The sequence below is a fragment of the Sus scrofa genome, chromosome 2 (genome assembly GCF_054392235.1).
Source record: "Sus scrofa isolate SSC_HxYL_T2T_F1_AM1 chromosome 2, Sscrofa_HxYL_maternal_Yorkshire_Landrace_v2.0, whole genome shotgun sequence".
In the NCBI taxonomy this organism is placed as follows: Eukaryota; Metazoa; Chordata; class Mammalia; order Artiodactyla; family Suidae; genus Sus; species Sus scrofa.
In genome coordinates, this window is record NC_139384.1 from 150,908,530 (window position 1) to 150,928,471 (window position 19,942).

The window sequence follows — 19,942 nt, forward strand, 5'->3', positions numbered from 1 at the left end:
TGGCCGAGGCTGGGGGTCAGGGCCCCGCCTTTCCTGGGCGGCCTCTGCCCCGGCCAGCACAGCCGCTCCTCCCCTTCTCTCCCGCCCGGCTCCCACGGTCCCAGAGGTGGGCGGGTGAGCCCTGGATGACGGCACGAGAACCCCAGTCCGACTCGCCTTCGCCCCCGCCCCGGGCCCGGGCTTTCCCAGCCCAGTCCTCGCCGAGGAGCCGCGGTGCGCCTAGCGCTCCGCTCCCCGAACCCCCCCAGCCTGGGTGTCCCCGGCTCTTGCGCGAGTTGGGCTCCCGGCTTGGAACCAGGGAGGAGGGAGGGCGCCAGGGAACAGCAAGCAGCGACCCGGAAACGCCATATAAGGAGCAGGAAGGATCCCCCGCCGGAACCACCCTTATTTGGGCAGCGCCTTATTTGGAGCGCCCCGATATGGCCTGGCTGCTTCCGGCTCCGGGAGGAGGGAAGAAGGCGGAGGGAAGGGGCGGGGGCAAGGCCGGGGAGTTTCGGAGCAGCTTGAGTCCGGGAGTTCTCAGCTGCGGCTTGGGTGCTAAGCTTCCTCGAAGCCGTGGCACCTCGGGTGCGGGAGCCGGCATGAGGCCCGAGGTGCGGGATGGCGGTGCCCACGGCTCTCGGAGAGGGGCCTTCGCGTCACTCCGGGTCCTCCCGGCCGGTCTTGCCATATTAGGGCTTCCTGCTTCCCATATATGGCCATGTACGTCACGACGGAGGCGGGTCCGTGCCGTTCCAGACCCTTCAAATAGAGGCGGATCCGGGGAGTCGCGAGAGATCCCAGCGCGCAGAACTTGGGGAGCCGCCGCCGCCGCCGCCGACAGCTGCCGCCGCCGCCGCCGCCGACAGCTGCCGCCACCGCCGAAAGACCGGCCCCTACCCCAGCCTCGGTAGCAGCGCCGCGGCTACACCGGCCGGCGGCGAGGGCGAGCCTGCAGACCCCACCTGCGCTTTCCACAGTGTGCACCGCGCCCCGCATGTGACCTGGCCAGGCCCCCGAGAGGTGTCCCCCGCAGCTCCAGCCCCAGGCTGCGCCCACCCGCCCCAACACCAGCTCTCCAGCCCGCCGGTTCGGGATGGCGGCAGCCAAGGCCGAGATGCAGCTGATGTCCCCACTGCAGATCTCCGACCCCTTCGGCTCCTTTCCACATTCGCCCACCATGGACAACTACCCTAAGCTGGAGGAGATGATGCTGCTGAGCAATGGGGCTCCCCAGTTCCTCGGTGCCGCCGGAGCCCCCGAGGGCAGCGGCGGTAACAGCAACAGCAGCAGCAGCAGCGGGGGCGGTGGAGGTGGAGGGGGCAGCAGCAACAGCAGCAGCAGCAGCGCCTTCAACCCTCAGGGGGAGGCGGGCGAGCAGCCCTACGAGCACCTGACCGCAGGTAAGCTGTGGCCTATGCCGAGGGCTAGCCCCCTGCCCCACCATCCTGGCATCTGGTCCTGCCCCACGGCTTTTGTAGCGCGCCCTTCACCGCAGCAGTGCTCCCGTGTCTCAGGGATGCAAGTGGGGTTTCCCTTCCTTTCCTCGCATCCCCAGGGTTCTATGTTAGAGGGATGTCTGGGGGCATCCACCTCCACCCCCATCCTCGGCGTCCTTAGCGGTGCGCAGAGGAGCCAGCTTTTGTTTTGGATGGAGAGCTGCGGGGTTGCGTGGGTGGGTGGAGATGGGGGAGGGCTTGTTTTGACGAGCCAGGCTGCGCCCCCTCCCCCTCCAGAAAGGCTTGCCTAAACTGTCGCCTGTCCCCAGTTAAGGGCCAATCGGTGGCCAGGGATGTCCCGGCAGCCCGGGGTAGGGGGCGCGCACTAGCCGCGGCCGAGGGGGTGCTGGCGGGAATCCCTCGCCCGCGCAGCCGCCGCTGCGGAGCGCTGGGAGCTGCAGTGGAGGGGGATTCTCCGTATTTGCGTCAGCTGTTATTGAAATGGATTCTGCCTCTGGAGCGGGTCCAGGAACATTGCAATCTGCTGCTATCAATTATTAACCAGCTCAAGAGTCAATGGTAGAAGCCCGACCTCTTGCCTGGCAGCTTGGGTCCTCGTCGTCCTCCACTGATTGCTCTCCAGTAACCAGGCCTCCTTCCTCTCTCTCCTGCCAGAGTCTTTTCCCGACATCTCTCTGAATAACGAGAAGGTTCTAGTGGAGACGAGTTACCCCAGCCAAACCACTCGGCTGCCCCCCATCACCTACACTGGCCGCTTCTCTCTGGAGCCTGCACCCAACAGTGGCAACACCTTGTGGCCTGAGCCCCTCTTCAGCCTGGTCAGTGGGCTCGTGAGCATGACCAATCCGGCCACCTCGTCCTCAGCACCATCTCCAGCGGCCTCTTCCTCCTCTTCTGCCTCCCAGAGCCCACCCCTGAGCTGCGCAGTGCAATCCAACGACAGCAGCCCCATTTACTCAGCGGCACCCACCTTCCCCACACCTAATACTGACATCTTCCCCGAGCCACAGGGCCAGGCCTTTCCAGGCTCAGCAGGCACCGCACTTCAGTACCCACCTCCTGCCTACCCTGCTGCCAAGGGTGGCTTCCAGGTCCCCATGATCCCTGACTATCTGTTTCCACAACAGCAGGGGGACCTGGGCCTGGGCACCCCAGACCAGAAGCCTTTCCAGGGTCTGGAGAGCCGAACCCAGCAGCCTTCGCTCACTCCACTCTCTACTATCAAGGCCTTTGCCACGCAGTCGGGCTCCCAGGACCTGAAGGCCCTCAACACCACCTACCAGTCCCAGCTCATCAAGCCCAGCCGCATGCGCAAGTACCCCAACCGGCCCAGCAAGACACCCCCCCACGAACGCCCCTACGCCTGCCCGGTGGAGTCCTGCGACCGGCGCTTCTCCCGCTCAGATGAGCTCACCCGCCACATCCGCATCCACACGGGCCAGAAACCCTTCCAGTGCCGCATCTGCATGCGCAACTTCAGCCGCAGTGACCACCTCACCACCCACATCCGCACCCACACGGGCGAGAAGCCCTTCGCCTGTGACATCTGTGGGAGAAAGTTTGCCAGGAGCGATGAACGCAAGAGGCATACCAAGATCCACTTGCGGCAGAAGGACAAAAAAGCAGACAAAAGTGTGGCCTCGGCGGCCGCGTCCTCTCTCCCTTCCTACCCGTCCCCGGTGGCTACCTCCTACCCGTCCCCGGTCACTACCTCTTACCCTTCCCCAGCGACCACCTCATACCCGTCGCCCGTGCCCACCTCCTACTCCTCTCCCGGCTCCTCGACCTACCCATCCCCCGTGCACAGTGGTTTCCCATCACCCTCGGTGGCCACCACGTACGCCTCAGTTCCTCCTGCTTTCCCCACCCAGGGCAGCAGCTTTCCTTCCTCAGCTGTCACCAACTCCTTCAGCGCCTCCACAGGGCTTTCGGACATGGCGACAACCTTTTCTCCCAGGACAATTGAAATCTGCTAAAGGGACAGGAAAACGGGAGCAAAAGAAACACTTAAAGAGACTCAAAGGACAGGAGGAGGAGTTGGCCATGGGAAAGGGTTCCTCTTAGGTGGGATGCAGGTTCGCAGAGCCACATCCTCCCCCTCTACTTGACCCCAAGGTCACCATGGAAGGTCTGTTAGCCAACAATTCCTTCTGCCCACTTCCCTTTCCTCCGCAGTTCCTACTCCCTTTGACTTCAGCTGCCTGAAACAGCCATGTCCAAGTTCTTCACTTCTATCCAAAGAACTTGATTTGCATGGATTTTGGATATATCATTTCAGTATCATCTCCATCGTATGCCTGACCCCTTGCTCCCTTCAGTGCTAGAAAATCAAGTTGGAAAAATGGGCTTTGGGCCCCTCAGAGCCCAGCCCTGTACCCTTGTACAGTGTCTATGCCATGGATTTTGTTTTTCTTGGGGTATTCTTGATGTGAAGATAATTTGCATACTCTATTGTATTATTTGGAGTTAGGTCCTCATTTTGGGGGGAAAAAAGAAAAGCCAAGCAAACCAATGGTGATCCTTTATTTTGTGATGATGCTGTGACGATTAAGTTTGAAGCTTTTTTTGAAACAGCAGTTCTCGGTATTAATCAGAGCATGTGTCAGAGTGTTGTTCTGTTAACCTTTTTGTAAATATTGCCGGACTGTACTCTCACATGTGGCAAAATATGGTTTGGTTTTTCTTCTTTTTTTCTAAAAATGGGTTTTTTTGTTTTTTGGTTTTTTTTTTTTTTTTTTTTTGTCCTTTTGGTTTAAAAAGTTTCACGTCTTGGTGCCTTTTGTGTGATGCGCCTTGCCGATGGCTTGACATGTGCAATTGTGAGGGAAGTGCTCACCTCTAGCCTTAAGGGGGGCAGGGAGTGATGACCGGGGGAGGCTTTGGGAGCAAAATAAGGAAGAGGGCCGAGCTTGGCTTCAGCTCTCGAGAATGTAAGAAAACAAAAATCTAAAAATCTGAACTCTCAAAAGTCTATTTTTTTAACTGAAAATGTAAATTTATAAATATATTCAGGAGTTGGAATGTTGTAGTTACCTACTGAGTAGGCGGCAATTTTTGTATGTTATGAACATGCAGTTCATTATTTTGTGGTTTTATTTTACTTTGTACTTGTGTTTGCTTAAACAAAGTGACTGTTTGGCTTATAAACACATTGAATGCGCTTTATGGCCCATGGGATATGTCGTGTATATCCTTCAGAAAAATTAAAAGGAAAATAAAATAGCTGTGGTTGTGTGTGTGTTTCCTGGCCTGGGGAACACCTCTGCGGTGGTCTCTATCAAGGGTTTATTGCTGTTGGCTTTTTGTTTTTTTGTTTTTTGTTTTGTTTTTATTTTGGCCTGACCTGCAGCGCAGGGAAGTTTTCCAGCCGGGAATCAAAACTGTACCGCAGTTGCAACCTGCCCCACAGCTGGGGCAACACCGGATCCTTAACCCTATGCACTGCACAGGAACTTTCTATCAAGGGGTTTAAGGGGCTTTTACAGAGTTGAAGGTAATTCAACCAGAGTTGTGCCCACTGTGTGTCTGGAGTGAATGCTTTGAGAACTGGGTGTGCTTCTCTTCTTGACAGTAGGCCTGTTTCTGGTGGGCTGCAGGCTTATCGTGGTTAGTTAAAGCTTAAAAGGCCACAGAGTTCTCTGGTGGATCAGTAGGTTAAGGGCCCGGCATTGTCACTGCTGTGGCTCTGGTTATTGCTGTGGCACAGGTTTGATCCTTGGCCTGGAATTTCCACATGCTGTGGGCAAGGCAAAAAAAACCCCAAAAAACAAACAAACAAAAAAAACCTAAAGAAGGCCAGAGAAGTAGCACATATGTAGCCAGAGGCAGAGATATATTATGCTGACTAAATGTCTGACCAGCCCTGCCCTCATCTCTACCCAGGATTGGGAAACTCTGCATTCTTGGGAATCCCTGCTACATGCACTTCGGGGAGATGTGGGGTGGGCAGAGGGCTTTGGGAAACCATATGGCATCTGGGGCTGCCTCAGCCTTTCCCTGCCATCCTTCATGACCCAGAAACTGGAGGGTATCGAAGAAGACGAGAAGAGGCGAGGGCCAGTTCTCAAGCCAAGAATCCTTCCAGGAAGAAATCTCATTACTTGCCAGCTGGAGCTGTGATCCTTGGCAGCTTCTTGTGACACAGGGCAGAGTGAGCAGGAGGCTGGCCTGGTGTGTCTAAGGCTCCATCTAGATGAAGCCTGCACCATTGCATGGGAAACCAGTCCCCTGAGGGTCCACACTTGCGCTTAGAGCAATTGTCGTGGGCCCATGAGCATCTGTCTCTTCTAAGAGAGGCCTTGAGTTGGCCGCAACAACAATGTAGATTGTCGGTTGGGTAGAGAGAGACGTAACCAAAAATTATAACGTGGTGTCATGTTGTATAATGTGAGCAAACATGGGGCCCTCTGGGAGCACAGAGAAAGACACCCAACAACCCAGGGGATCGGAAAGGTGGTAATGTTGGGTTGGGTAGGCTAAGTAGGACTTAACTTGATTGGCTTGCTTTTTGAGCGACCCAGGGAAGATGGATGGATGTATTAATGGATAGAAGCACTACCTCCAACCCTGATATGAGTCTTCCATGAATTGGCCAGATAGCATCGTCCACTGGTCAGATGGGTACAAAAGATTTGGCATCCTGGAACACCCAAGTCTTGGCTCCCCTCCCAACGTCTGACTTCCCAAGTCAAAGACAATGAAGTATCCCCTCTACCCAGTATGGACATCAGGCCCTGAATGAATTTGAGGTCTCAGCTGCCTCCGTAATTTCTCCTCTCTCAAAGGGTCTCCCTGGTTACCAACCTGCACCTCTTCTGGAGCCAGGGGAATTCCAGCAATGCCCTGGCATCAGCCCAGTACTTTCCCTTCCATTCCATCTCTCAAGCACCAACAGGGTTGATCTCTGTCCTTTTCCACCCTTGACTCCTTAGCTTGGGACAGGGGGAACCAAGCCACCTTCTCTAGCAAAGGGCACGTCCCCGTGAGTCTCCTGGCAAAAGTGCCACATCCTGATAGGATAATATTTGTCTTGGCCCACTTCTTCCCAGCCCCACCTACCCCTCCCCATCTCTTTCCAGGCCCAGGAACACAAGTCTATGCCTGTTACACATTCTTAAGAATTTCTCATCACAGGCATCCAAAAAACATAATATGGCAAGAATAAAGTACAAAAGAAGGAGCAAAGAGAGTCACTCTGTTCTTTGAAAGCCCGGGGTCTCCTATGTTGTTACAGTGCATCAGACAGATTCCTGGGCCTTGATTCTTGAGGTCTGGGGTGAGGTCCTGGAACTGGCCTTGAAGACAAGCATGCCAGATGATTCTGCTGCAGATGGCTTATTGAGAAATTCTTCCAAGCCTCCCAACTAATTTTTATTAGCCCTGTAACCAGGATTTCTTTTCTTTATTTCTTTTTTCTTTTTTGTCTTTTAGGGCCATACCGGAAGCATATGGATCCTTAACCCACTGAGTAAAGTGAAGGATCAAACCCAAATCCTCATGGATCCTAGTTGGGTTTGTTAACCACTGAGCCACGAAGGGAACTCCAATAATTCATTTTTTTAAATTGCTGAGTGGTATTCTGCTGCACAGCTATAACACAATTTGCGCACTTTTCACCTGTGTATGGACACTGGATTGGGTCCTTTGGGGGCTATTAGAAATCAAGCGGCTGGGAGCATTCGTGTGGACGTGGGCCCATTCACTCCAAAGCCCCCCATCTTCCCACCCTATCTCCATTTACTCGCCTCCCTCTCACTCAGAGCAATAACCACCTACTTCCCCCCACACTCACAGAGTCAGGGCTCAGCCTCCTAAAACAAATTTGCTTCATTCAACCTTTCTGAACATAAACAAAGCCAGCCCCTTCACCCGCTTTATGGCTTTATTTCAAACTCCCTCTTGTTCGTTTACACCTTCCTCGTAATGAGACATCTGGGACTAAACAAGGTATGCTTGGGAGTTCCCATCGTGGCGCAGTGGTTAACGAATCTGACCAGGAACCATGAGGTTGTGGGTTCAGTCCCTGCCCTTGCTCAGTGGGTTAACGATCCGGCGTTGCCGTGAGCCGTGGTGTAGGTTGCAGACGCGGCTCGGATCCCGCGTTGCTGTGGCTCTGGCGTAGGCCAGTGGCTGCAGCTCCGATTCGACCCCTAGCCTGGGAACCTCCATGCGCCGAGGGAGCGGCCTAAAGAAATAGCAAAAAAAAAGACAAAAAAATAAATAAATAAACAAGGTATGCTTGTTATATGTCACTATTTATTCAGCTTGGCAAATGTACTTACATCCTCAGGGATAATTTTCTACAGAGAAAAGTTAGGTGGTAGATGGTGGGCCCAGGCCACACGTTGATGAGTTGCTCCCATCTCAACAGGAGGAAGGACTAAGATCAGATAATGTGGAAAGATACCCTGGAAGCTTAGTCCTGAGAGGTTATCTGTGCACAGGGCTTTTTTTTTTTTTCTTTTCACAGATGCACCGGCAATATATGGAAGTTCCTTGGGCCACGCATTGAGGCAGAGCTGCAGCTGTGGTTCTTAACACACTATGCCACAGTGGGAACTCCTAAACCTAGATTTTTGAAATCTTTTTCTTCTCTGGCTTTGAATGCCCATTCTTTTTTTTTTTTTTTGGCTTTTTTTTTTTTGTCTTTTCAGGGCTGCACCCACAGCATATGGAGGTTCCCAGGCTAAGGGGCCAATCAGAGCTGTAGCCACCAGCCTACACCACAGTTCACAGCAACGCCAGATATGATCCGAGTCTGTGACCTACACCACAGCTCATGGCAATGCCGGATCCTTAACCCACTGAGCAAGGCCAGGGATCGAACCTGCAACTTCATGGTTCCTAGTCAGATTCATTTTCGCTGTGCCACGAAGGGAACTCCTGAATGCCCATTCTTCAGGTAGGCTTCCCAGTGCTCATTGCATCCTAGAGGGTGACCCTCTTGGGCCCTCTCTCCTGGGAAGACATAGCCCGCTAAGGTCATGGTACTGATTCACAAACTAGAGGCCAAAGAGCAGGCCCTAGAGTCGTGGGGGTGGAGGCCCTCCTAAAACTCTCTCTCACTCAGGACTCATTTTGAGGGAGGGGACTTAATAAATCTGGGGAGCAAAAAGGTGGGGCAAACCTGTCCTGAAGGGTCTTCTCCCAGCTTGGCGACCCCGGTAAGCCAGGCTGCCGCCTGGGGCTGGGGTGCCTCCTCATCCCAGACAAACCCAGGAGTGGCCATTTCCACACAAGCAGAAGGGCGTTTCCTCCTCAGAGAAAATGATCTCAGCTTCCTTGAAGGCTTCGTTCTGCTTGGAACCAACGTCTCATCCGAGAATCATTTCAGATCCAAAGACCAGATTCCTGAGAACCAAACGACTCCTTATTTATGTATTTATTTTTGCTTTTTAGCTCCCCCCCCCCCGCCACGGCATATGGAAGTTCCCAGACAAGGGGTTGAATTGGAGCTGAAGCTGCTAACCTACACCACAGCCACAGCAATGCCATGGATCCTCGTCGGGTTTGTTACTGCTGAGCCACGATGGGAACTCCGTGCCTTATTTATTGAACAAATTAATGAAGCACCTACTGCAGGGGAGCTGGTCTAGGGGATTTGGAGGGAGTCTGGGAGAAGGAAAAGCAAAACCATCCCAGTCTGCCAAACACCTTTGAATCTCTTTAGAACCAACTTCGAATTCCCTCAAACTGGCTTGTCGGAAACAGTGAATCTGGGAGGTCCCATCATGGCTCAGCAGTTAAGGAATCTGACGAGCAGCCATGAGGACGAAGGTTCGATACCTGACCTTTCTCAGTGGGTTAAGATTCTGGCGTTGCCTTGAGCTGTAGTGTAGGTTACAGATGTGGCTCAGATCTGGGTGTTGCTGTGGCTGCGGTGTAGCCTGGCAGCTATAGCTCCTGTTTGACCCCTAGCCTGGGAACTTCAATATGCCAGGGGTGCAGTCCTAAAAAGCAAAAAAAAAAAAAAAAAAAAAAAGAGAGAGAGAGAGAGAGAAAGCGAGCAAGACAGAAAGGGTGAATCTCCAGCTGCCTTGTCAGAATCAGCTTTCAGTCACCTCAACACCAGCCATTCGTCTCAACCGGTCTTCTCAGCACCACCTAATTAATATTCTCCTGTCCACCTGATCTTGCCCATTTGTAAGTCTTCTCAGGTCTGTGGTGAGGCCAAAGAGTCTTCTCAATATTCTGTGACTGGTGCAAGAGCAAATTGGATTTTGCCCCAAGTCCTTGTGAAACAGAAACTCTGGAGTGATGACGGCGTCTGATCCCATTCCAGCAGCCTCAGCACCAAGGTTTTCTCCTCAGATTTGTGATGACTCTTCTGAATTGTCTCCTCAGAGTTATTTTTCATTCTCTTCAGAGCCAGACTTTATATTTGGCTAATGAAACTGCCAATGTTCTTAGAATTTTCTTCTCAGAAGCATCTCGATTCTATCCAGAATCACTTTTTTCAATCCCCACAGACCCAACTGTCAGGCTTCCTAAAGCAATTCTTTTAAAAAGTTATTCATCCATGGGCCTCAGATTTCCCATCTATTTAATGGGGGGAAATAATGCTTATTTTCTTCTCTGAAAAAAAAAAAGAACGTGACGTTCTCCTGTAGCACAGTGGGTTAAGGATCCAGCATTGCTGTGGATGGGATACAGGCTACCGCTGTGGCGCGGGTTTGATCCCTGACCTGGGAACTTCCACAAGCCGCAGGAGTGACCAAAAAATATAAACAAACAAGCACACAAACAAATAAATTGGAACCTGGGCAAGGGGGATGTTAGGAAAGTCTTTGGAAAAAAAAAAAAAAAAAGAACATGAATTTTTTCCTGACTACACTATAAACAATCACTGTGAGAAAGTGCGAAGCACATCGTCTCGTCCACACATGGGGAGATGAGGAATAGCACTCTGACGCACCAACCTGTCACCCACGGGTGCAGGGACAATCAACTGGTACGAGCCTTCCCAAGGGCAACTCAACCATATGCACCAAAAGCCTTGCAAAAGGTCATGCCTTCTGACCTAGCAGTTCTTCCTGGACTGCTGTTGATCACAGCGTATCATTCGTAACAGAGAAAAACTGGCAACAGCATAAATATCCCATGGGAGATGGCTAAAATAAATTGTTGCATGATGAACATTATGCAGTCATTATAAATTTCATTTTGAAATAATAATTTTTTTCCTTTGGTCTTTTTAGGGCCGCACCCGCGGCATATGTAAGTTCCCAGGTTAGGGGTTGAATTTGAGTTACAGCTGCCAGCCTACACCAGAGCCACAGCAATGCAGGGTCAGAGCTGTGCCTGTGACCTTCACCACAGCTCACGGCAACACTGGATGCTTTTACCCACTGAGTGAGGCCAGGGATCGAACCCACCTCCTCATGGATGCTAGTTGGTGTTTTTAACTGCTAAGCTATGATGGGAATTCCTGAAATAATTATTGACCTGAAAAAATACCCACAATATACTAAGTGATAAGTATATAAAACTCTATATGACATGATTCCAAATATAGGAAACACACACATGTAGATACACATACATCAAATGTTAATGGTTGCTACTTCTGGTGGGATTATGGGAAAGTTTTATTTCATTTTTTGTACTTTTCTATATTTTCCAAATAAGCATTTTTTTTTTTTTTTTTAGTCATCAGAAGAAAATAATTCTGGAGTTCCCTTGTGGTGCAGCACTGTAAAGATCCAGCATTGTCACTGCTGTGGCTCAGGTCACTGCTGCGGCGTGGGTTCGATCCCTGGCCTGGGAACTTCCACATGCCATGGCTGCAGCCAAAAAAATAATAATAATACCAGGTAAGTAAATAATTATTTTCTAGAATCTGATGTGATATAGAGGTCTTTATGAAAGTCCTCTGACACAATATTTTCTCCTCCTGCACAGATCTGCTCCTTCAGTTGTAGGGTGTTAAGAATAGTGCTAATAAAAAAAGAAGGAAAAGATTTTCCAGGGACTCAGGGCTCTAGGTTCTTTGCTGAGAGGACACAGGTTGGCTGCATAATATTCCTTGTGTGCGGATTATCTGTCGCGGGCTGGCAGGATAGAAGCATCAGTGAGCCGCTAAATTTGGGGGCTCTGGGTCTTTTAAAAGGCAGAAAGCGCTCTTATTTTATTAGTTTGCCACCCTCCCTTGACTAATCCTTAGAGAAGTCTTGAGATCTTGCCCTATCACTGACTTGTGTTTCTGTCACCATTCCCAATACACAGTTCATGCATACGACTAGGCTCAAAGTCTTTCTCTTAAACTGCTTTCTTCTGCCTATAGTTGAGTTGGTGTTAACCAGTGGTTTTGTTGGTTATTCTTGGATCAGACTGTTTGCTTTGTTGTACCCCAGTTTGGCAGGTACATCTTGGGAGAGCTTAGGGTAACTTTCTTGGGGTCACACTGAGAACTGGGCTCTCCAAAATCTTCGCTGTTCCTCCGTCACTCAGTCAGAATTTTTTCCGAAATACATTCACCAGGAGTTCACTGGTGGCCTTGCCATTAAAGATCTGGCATTGTCATTGCTTTGGCTCTGGGCACTGCTGTGGCGTGGGTTCAATTCCTAGCCCGAGAACTTCATGCCGTGGGCCCAAAGAGAAAATAACAACAACAACAACAAAACTCATTCATCAGGAATTCCTGTCGTGGCGCATCGGAAATGAATCCAACTAGGAAACATGAGGTTTCGGGTTCAATCCCTGGCCTCGCTCAGTGGGTTAGGGATCCGGCATTGCCGTGAGCTGTGGTGTAGGTCGCAGACTCGGCTCATATCTGGCATTGCTGTGGCTGTGGTATAGGTTGGCAGCTGTAGCTCCAATGATACCCTTAGCCTGGAAACCTCCATATGCCATGGGTGCAGTCCTAAAAAAAAAAAAAGAAAGAAAGAAAGAAAAAATGCTACCTCTTGATGTCAGGCCCTGAGCATGTAGAGATAAACAAGATAGCGTGTCTGGGGCAGCAGAATTGGGTGGGAGAGATGTAGAAATAAATGACTAATTCTATGAAGCAGGAGAGGAAGCAGGGTGTAGGAGGAAAATGGGGCATTTGCAGGAGAGGGATTGGCAGGCAGAGGGAATGAGAAGTGCAAAGGTGAGGAGGTCAGGCTGTTCCGTCTGTGAAAGGATGGCTGTGTGGCCTGAAGGCGAGGAAACGGGGAAGGGCAAGAAATGGGGCTGCAAAGACCACGGGTTGGGGGGCCAGAGGCCAACAACTTGGTTGACTGTCTTTTTTTTTTTTTTTTTTTTCTTTTTGCCTTTTCTAGGGCTGCTCCTGCAGCATATGGAGGTTGCCAGGCTAGGGGTCGAGTCAGAGCTGTAGCTACCGACCTACGCCAGAGCCGCAGCAACACGGGATCCGAGCCACAGCTGCAACCTACCCCACAGCTCACGGAAAAGCTGGATCCTCGACCCACTGAGCAAGGCCAGGGATTGAACCCGCAACCTCATGGTTCCTAGTCAGATTCGTTAACCACGGAGCCACAATTGGTTAAGGAACTGCAATTGACTGTTTGAAAAGGCTGCACAGCTACCTGCCTCTTAGGGAGGGTCTTGGTGCCTCCCCTCCACTTCCAATTAGCTATTGCAATAATTACATTAATGACAACAATAACTTGACTGGTCACTTCAGATTTTATACATGCTCTTTAATTTCAGCTTTCAGTGAAGCAGGAGTTACTGCAAACTCAATTATTTGATCTTAGCCCATTTTCCTTTAAATAATATATAACTTTTGAATATGCTCCATTTTCGTAGCTTCATTATTAAGTGTGTGTGTGTGTAAATTTTCAAACATTCACAAAAGTAGGAGGGAAGAGTGGAATGAACCTCTCTGTCTCTATTAATCAGTTCTACACTTGGCAGTTCACGGCTGGTCTTGTCTCGTCTACACTGCCTTCCCGCCGCCACACACTGCATTGTTTTGAAGTAAATTCCAGTCTTTACATCACTTTGTCCATAAATATTTCAGTATATATCTTTATGTGTATTTTTTGAGTTCCTTTGTTCAAATCAAGACCTAAAAAAGACCCCATTTTGCATTTGGTTGATATGTCAACTTCTTTTCATCATAAGAGTTGCCCTTGCTATTTATTTATCAGAGAAGCTAGGTTACTTGTCCTAAAGAATTCCCCATTTTTAAGATTTGACAGATTGTGGAGTTCTCATCATGGCACAGCAGAAATGAATCCGACTAGGAACCATGAGGCTGCAGGTTCGATCCCTGGCCTTGCTCATTGGGTTAAGGATCTGGCGTTGCCATGAGCTGTGGTGTAGGTCGCAGACGCAGCTCGGATCTGGCATTGCTGTGGCTGGGGTGTAGGCTGGCAGCTGTAGCTCCAATTAGACCCCTGGCCTAGGAAGCTCCATATGCCGCAGGTGCAGCCCTAAAAAGACAAAAAGACACACACACACACACACACATACACAAAAAGTTCTCTTAAATCTTTCACCACCCAGTGGTTTTAGGAATCCCCAGATGACTGATGATTCTTGTCTAAATTTATTCTCTCACTAGAGGTTACAAAATAGGTGATTTTGTAATTCTATAATCTCATTTGCATTTGTTAGCCAGAATTTGGCCATGATGAATTTAAGCTTAATCATAGTTGTTAAAAAAAAAAGATAAATAGTTGACTTTTATTTATCAAATAATGATATTTTGTACTTCCCTTATGGAACCCTAATAAATTCCTTTTTTTGTTTGTTTTTGGTTTTTTTAGGCTACACCCATGGCATATGGAAGTTCCCAGGCTAGGGGTCAATTTGGAGCTGTAGCCACTGGCCTACACCACAGCCACAGCAACACCAGATCGAAATGCTTCTGGAACCTATGTTGTAGCTTGAGGCCACACCGGATCCTTAACTGGATGAGCAAGGCCAAGGCTTGAACCTGCATCCTCATGGATACTAGTCAGCTTCTTAACCCACTGAGCAACAGAGAGAACTCCCCTAATAAATTCTGGATCTCTACATGGTCAAAGATCTACAAGCTTTGCAACAAAGATGTGCAAATAAAGAATTATGATGCTTGGAGTTCTCTGGTGGCCTAATGGTTAAGGGTCTGGCATCGTCACTGCTGCGGCTTGGGTTTGATACCTGGCCTGGAAACTTCTGCATGCTGTAGGTTTGGCTTAAAAAAAGAAAGAAAGAATTATGATCCTGGAGCCAGAAAATACAGTTATTTTAATCTCTGCTTGGGGAATTACAAGAAATCCTCTTAATACCCCATAGCAGTCGTTGATAAAAATTCCTCCTCCTACCATTTTTTTTAACCTACCTCTTTCCCTCCCTCTCCGTTCCTTTTTATTAAATAGATCAATTTAGCCTCTCTGCCCAGTCCTTCCTTCCTCCCAGCCTCTCAGGCTCTATATTTCTCCCCAGCCTCTCAGGCTCTGTATTTCCCTCCTTTTTTTTTTTTTTGGTCACACCTGTGGCACATGGAAGTTCCCAGGGCAGGGATCAAACCCAAAATATAGCAATGACCCCGGGGGCCATTGCAGTTACAAAGATGGATCCTTAACCCAACGCACCACAAAAGAACTCCCTCTATATCTGTCTCTAACCCGCCTCCTCCTACCCCTATCCGCATGCGGATTCTGCATTACAAAATGCCCAGGAACTGGGCTGGCAAAGGGTGAACTCTCTAAACTGGCAAGTGATTGGATTCTGGAGCTGGAAATCTTTTGGTGAATGGGTAAGTTAGGAGGAAAAAAAAAATAAAGGAGGAACACACACACTTATAAACCTCATTTCCGTCATGTGTATTTTCTGCCGTGAACATGCATCACACATGGTGTGATAAAAGTTCAATACATAAAATGTTTTTAAAACAAAAGGGATGGTAGGGAAGGAAATGAGCGCTATTATTTTTCACTTTCCAGTTACCTTCCTTCCCAGATACAATGCCGGCTGTATCCTTGACTTGCTGTTCCAGGGAAAGTGAAGTGGAACCTTGCCTCTGACTCAGGATTCCAAGTGTTTCCCGCCCCCACAGCCCTGCAGCGGGGGTGGAGCCATGGAGTCTGCTCTTGTAACAGCGCAGAGGAGCCTCGAGAAAGGCCCCAGAGAGCCTGTCCAGCTCGAGAGGCTGCTGCTCGCTGGTCTTACTGATTGAAATTCCTGGCTTCTCCATCCTTTTCCTGCAAGAAGAACCTTCCTGGGTCTCGAGGAGACCTCCTGAGGGCTGTTGGATTTATACATCTTTGCACCTCTTAGGAAAATCACAAGGCATGAGGAGGGTAGTGGAGAATTCTCCAGGCTTCCTCCTACCTCGAGAGTCTAGACTGGAGACAGAACCCCAAGGTACAGGGCTCCATGTTACCCAGGCCCATATGTCCAGGCCCTAGAGAGACTCTGGTGGCAAGTGTGAACTAAACCAAGTGAATGCTTCAGGCCAGGTTTCACCTATTTGGGGAGCACTAGGGAAAAGTAGGTGTGGGCAGATGTTGGTGGCCTCAGGCTACGTGAGCAGGAGTCCCAGAAGGTATGTTGAAGCGCTGGGGGTAGCAAGACAAAGTGGTCAATAGAGTGCTCTGGGGCCTTAATGGTTAAGGACCTGGCATTGTGGCTCAGGTTCAATCCCTGGCCCAGGAGCTTCAGGGACGGCAAAAAAAAAAAAAAAAAAAAAAGTGTCAAGCATGTGTGTTTTGGCGTCGCACATCCAATTCTAACCCCTCACTCTGACACATTATTTAGTGATCACAGGCAAGCCCCCTACTTCCGTGAGCCTCTGTTTTCACCTGGAGAAAATGGGCATAATGGTTCCTCCTCACTGGTTTGTCGTAGAGGGTTAAATGAGGCAATTATTTAAGAGTGCCAGGCCACACCCACTGGGAGCTATTGTCTTGGAGGAAGCCCCTTAAACCTGTTTCTTTTTCTCTAAACAAGGTAGGAGTTCCGTTGTGGCGCAGCAGAAATGAATCCCGCTAGGAACCATGACGCTGCGGTTTGATTCCTGGCCTCACTCAGTAGGTTAAGAATCTGGTATTGCTGTGGCTGTGGTGTAGGCCAGCAGCTGTGGCTCCAATTAGACCCCTAGCCTGGGAACCTCCATACACCACGGGTGTGGACCTAAAAAGCAAAAAAAAAAAAAAAACCAAAAAACCCTAAACAAACAAGGTTGAGGCTCCACCTGAGGGGAGGGGATTAAATGAGATAATAAGTGAAGTGTGGTTGATACAATGTAAATAAATATTACCTATCAGGAGTTCCTTTTGCAGCCCAGAGGAAATGTTTGTTTGTTTTGTCTTTTTGCCTTTTCTAGGGCCACCCCCGCGGCATATGGAAGTTCCCAGGCTTGAGGTCTCATCCGAGCTGTAGCCGCCGGCCTACACCACAGCCACAGCAAGGAGGGATCCGAGCCACATCTGCGACATACACCACAGCTCACGGCAACACCGGATCCTTAATCCACTGAGCAAGGCCAGGGATCTGAACCTGCAACCTCATGGTTCCTAGTTGGATTCGTTAACTGCTGAGCCATGACGGGAACTCCGGCCCAGAGGAAATGAATCTGACCAGTATCCATGAGGATGCTGGTTCAACCCCTGCCCTTGCTCAGTGGGTTGGAGATCCGGTGTTGCCGTGAGCTATGGTGTAGGTCGCAGGTGCAACTCGGATCCCGCATTGCTGTGGCTGTGGTGTAAGCCAGCAGCTGTAACTCTGATTTGACTCCTCGCCTGGGAACGTCCATAAACCACAGGTGCATCCCTAAAAAGCAAAAAAAGCTAAACTATCAACCCTATTAACACTTTCCTGTTTTGTTTAAGGTCACAATCTGACCGTTCCCTCCTCCTCCTGCTCCAATTCCCAGGATGTGACTCTTCTCACCTTTTTGGACAGAAGGACAAAAGTCCCACCGAAAGAAGGATGACCCAGAAAAGAACACCGGAGGAGATCACAGGCCTCTCCTTCCCTCCTGCTGCCCTCAAACCCCGGCTTTCCTCCCAGCTTCTCTCCCCAGCAAAGCCCGAGGGTTCATTTAGAGACTTCTATAATCTCCAGAGGATCAGAATTAATCTTCGCCACCTACAAGACGAGTGGCAGCTCGAAGCCAAGTGCTCCCCAGCCAGAGAAAGCGATGGAGGTTTCCTTTTTTGCTCTGTGTCTCTCTGCCCCTCCCTTCTGCGGGGGAGCTGAGTGTGCTCACTCTGGAGGGACCAGGGAAGCCGGGGCTGGCGCTAATGCAATTTTGTCTAGATGAGGCTGGCAGCTGGGAACCACTTTTCCCTCGGCTTGCCCTCTGCTGGGGAAACTCCATGACGGAGGCAAGGCAGCTGGCCCGGGAAAGCGTCAGGTTTGAGGATGAAGACGCTGCCGCTGCCACCGCTGGGCCACCACGTTACTTACTATGTCCTTCTAGCCCATGAATTTCCTACAGACTCGTTGTTATCCCTGAGGTTTGATTGGAATGAGGTTCACTTTTTAGGTCCTGCTATGTGCGTGGACCACGCAGGAGCACACAGGGCTGGTTAGACTCATGCTAATGCCCATTTCATTCCAGAGGACCTTCTAGAAAGGCAATGCTCTGGGGCCTCAGGGGAAGGATTTCTTTATCAGTAGCACAGTCACAAATACTAAGGAACACAGGACGTTCGTATGGAATTGGGACTCTGAGGACCTGCGTTCCAGTCCCAGGGCCACCACTCCATCCATGGTCATGTATTTTTAGTTAAGTTGCTTAAGACCTCTGCCCAAATATTAGTGTCCTGCTTTGTAAAATGAGTGTTCTACTACCTCCCTCAAAGGACTATGGGAAGAATGAGTAGAAATAATATATGAGGAAAGTGGAACATCATAGGAGATGGTTAATAAATACTCATTTTATTCTACAGAGGAACTGAGGAGAAAGGAAATCACCGGATTCTGGAGGCTTTATGGTTTATCAGCTTATCGTACAGATTTAAGCATGGGCACCATGCCATTTGTTGGGTGCCTGATTTTTGTGAAGGTATGTGTTTTTCATTGATCATGAGATCTTGAGCGGCTCCCGAATATTTTGGACCTCAGAACTGTTTTCTCTGGGTGCAGTGGATCAACATGTAGGACAGAAGGAAACTGGTCCTGAGAGATCTAATCATCGTCTCCCTTGAGTCCTTTGATGCCCTCCATGAACCAGTCCTTCTTTTGTGCCACCGGCACCACATCCTCATTCTGGGGGAGGCCAGAATAACACAGCTACCTGTCACCCCGTGATCTACACAGGCAGTGGGGAGGTGGGAGAAGGAGCTACGTCCCTGCTGGAATTGGAAAACATCCTTGAGGCCTGCAACTTTTAAAGGGAAGGTTACCATGCCAACGACAGCCTCCTTGCCCAACAAGGATGAAAGGAAACGAGGCCGTGGGTGACACATCTATTGTGCGTGTCCACACACTTGCCTGGAACCTCTTAGGCGCTGCTCGCTGCAGGATAGGGTTGCAACTGAGAGGCAAGAAGATTCAGGTTAAATTTAAGTAGGGATCCTGGACTGGCAGAACGGATGGGGGCAGGGCAGGGCCAACAAGGAAGGATTGGGAAATGTTTCTCTGAGATTGATACCCATCTCCTGTTGAAATGGGTGGGTGTGGTACCAACAGGAGGCGTGGGAGGGGACGATGTCCTAGATACCAGGTTTTGGCTGCTGGTGGGAACTTCCCCCAGGTTCTTTTTGCTCTTGCCAGCCTGTCCAGGAGGTCAGCTAGGTTCTAGGGTAGGAAGAGGAGAGCAGCAGGCAGGGAGAGCAGGTCATTGGGGTGATGGCTGAACTGAGAAAGGGGAGCATTAGATGAGCCAAGACACACCTCTGGAAGACACACCAAATCTTGGCAACAGGGCCCCAGAGATGCCCAAAGGGGGGATCGTTTTCTTGAAGAGCACAGCGCTTCCAGGAAGAATGACCAACCTTACTTGGCCCTTATCTACTTCTCTCCACTTCCCAATTGAGAAAGTGCACGGAGAACTGAGGAACTGACATGAAGCGCACACACACACACACACACACACACACACACACACACACACGGTTTCATTTGACTACAACTCAGCAAACCAGGAATCAAGCTTTCTCAGCATCAATCAGCTGTAAGGGAAGAAGCTGGGATTGGAACTCCATCTGAACCCCACGGCTTGGATGGGAAAACTTTAGGCCTTAAGGTACAGCTCTTTTCTTCTAGGAAGATCTCTTCTGAAGCGTCTCCTCCATATAGTCCCCAGGCGCTGAGTAGGCTGGGAAGAGGCTAAAGGGACAAGCGGGGAACTGGGAACCCGTCCTCCTCTTGCCACACGCATTTGCTTTTTTATTTTTTGTTTTATATTTTTTATTTTTTCCTTTATAGCTGGTTTACATCACACGCATTTGTTAGGGTGAATGAGCTGCCACTGCGGGCCGTGTCTGCTCCTGAAGGTATCCGCTGACAGGCATCCTCTCACTTTATCCCCACATCCCTCAGAAGAGGAATCTGAGGCTCAGAGACAAAAACGTATTGCCCAAGGTCACACAGCGATTGCCTGGGGCCAGGAATCCATCTCA

The 19,942-nt window shown here is 50.0% G+C and overlaps 1 protein-coding gene across 1 annotated transcript; it reads left to right on the forward strand.

Moving 5' to 3' along the window:
• Nucleotides 1–771: 771 nt before the first annotated feature.
• Nucleotides 772–4,661, forward strand: EGR1 (early growth response 1). The gene is made up of 2 exons (XM_003123974.7): nt 772–1,382; nt 2,094–4,661. The coding sequence occupies exons 1-2, from the start codon at nt 1,076–1,078 to the stop codon at nt 3,413–3,415; spliced, it is 1,629 nt and encodes a 542-aa protein (XP_003124022.1). The 5' UTR covers nt 772–1,075; the 3' UTR covers nt 3,416–4,661.
• Nucleotides 4,662–19,942: the final 15,281 nt, after the last annotated feature.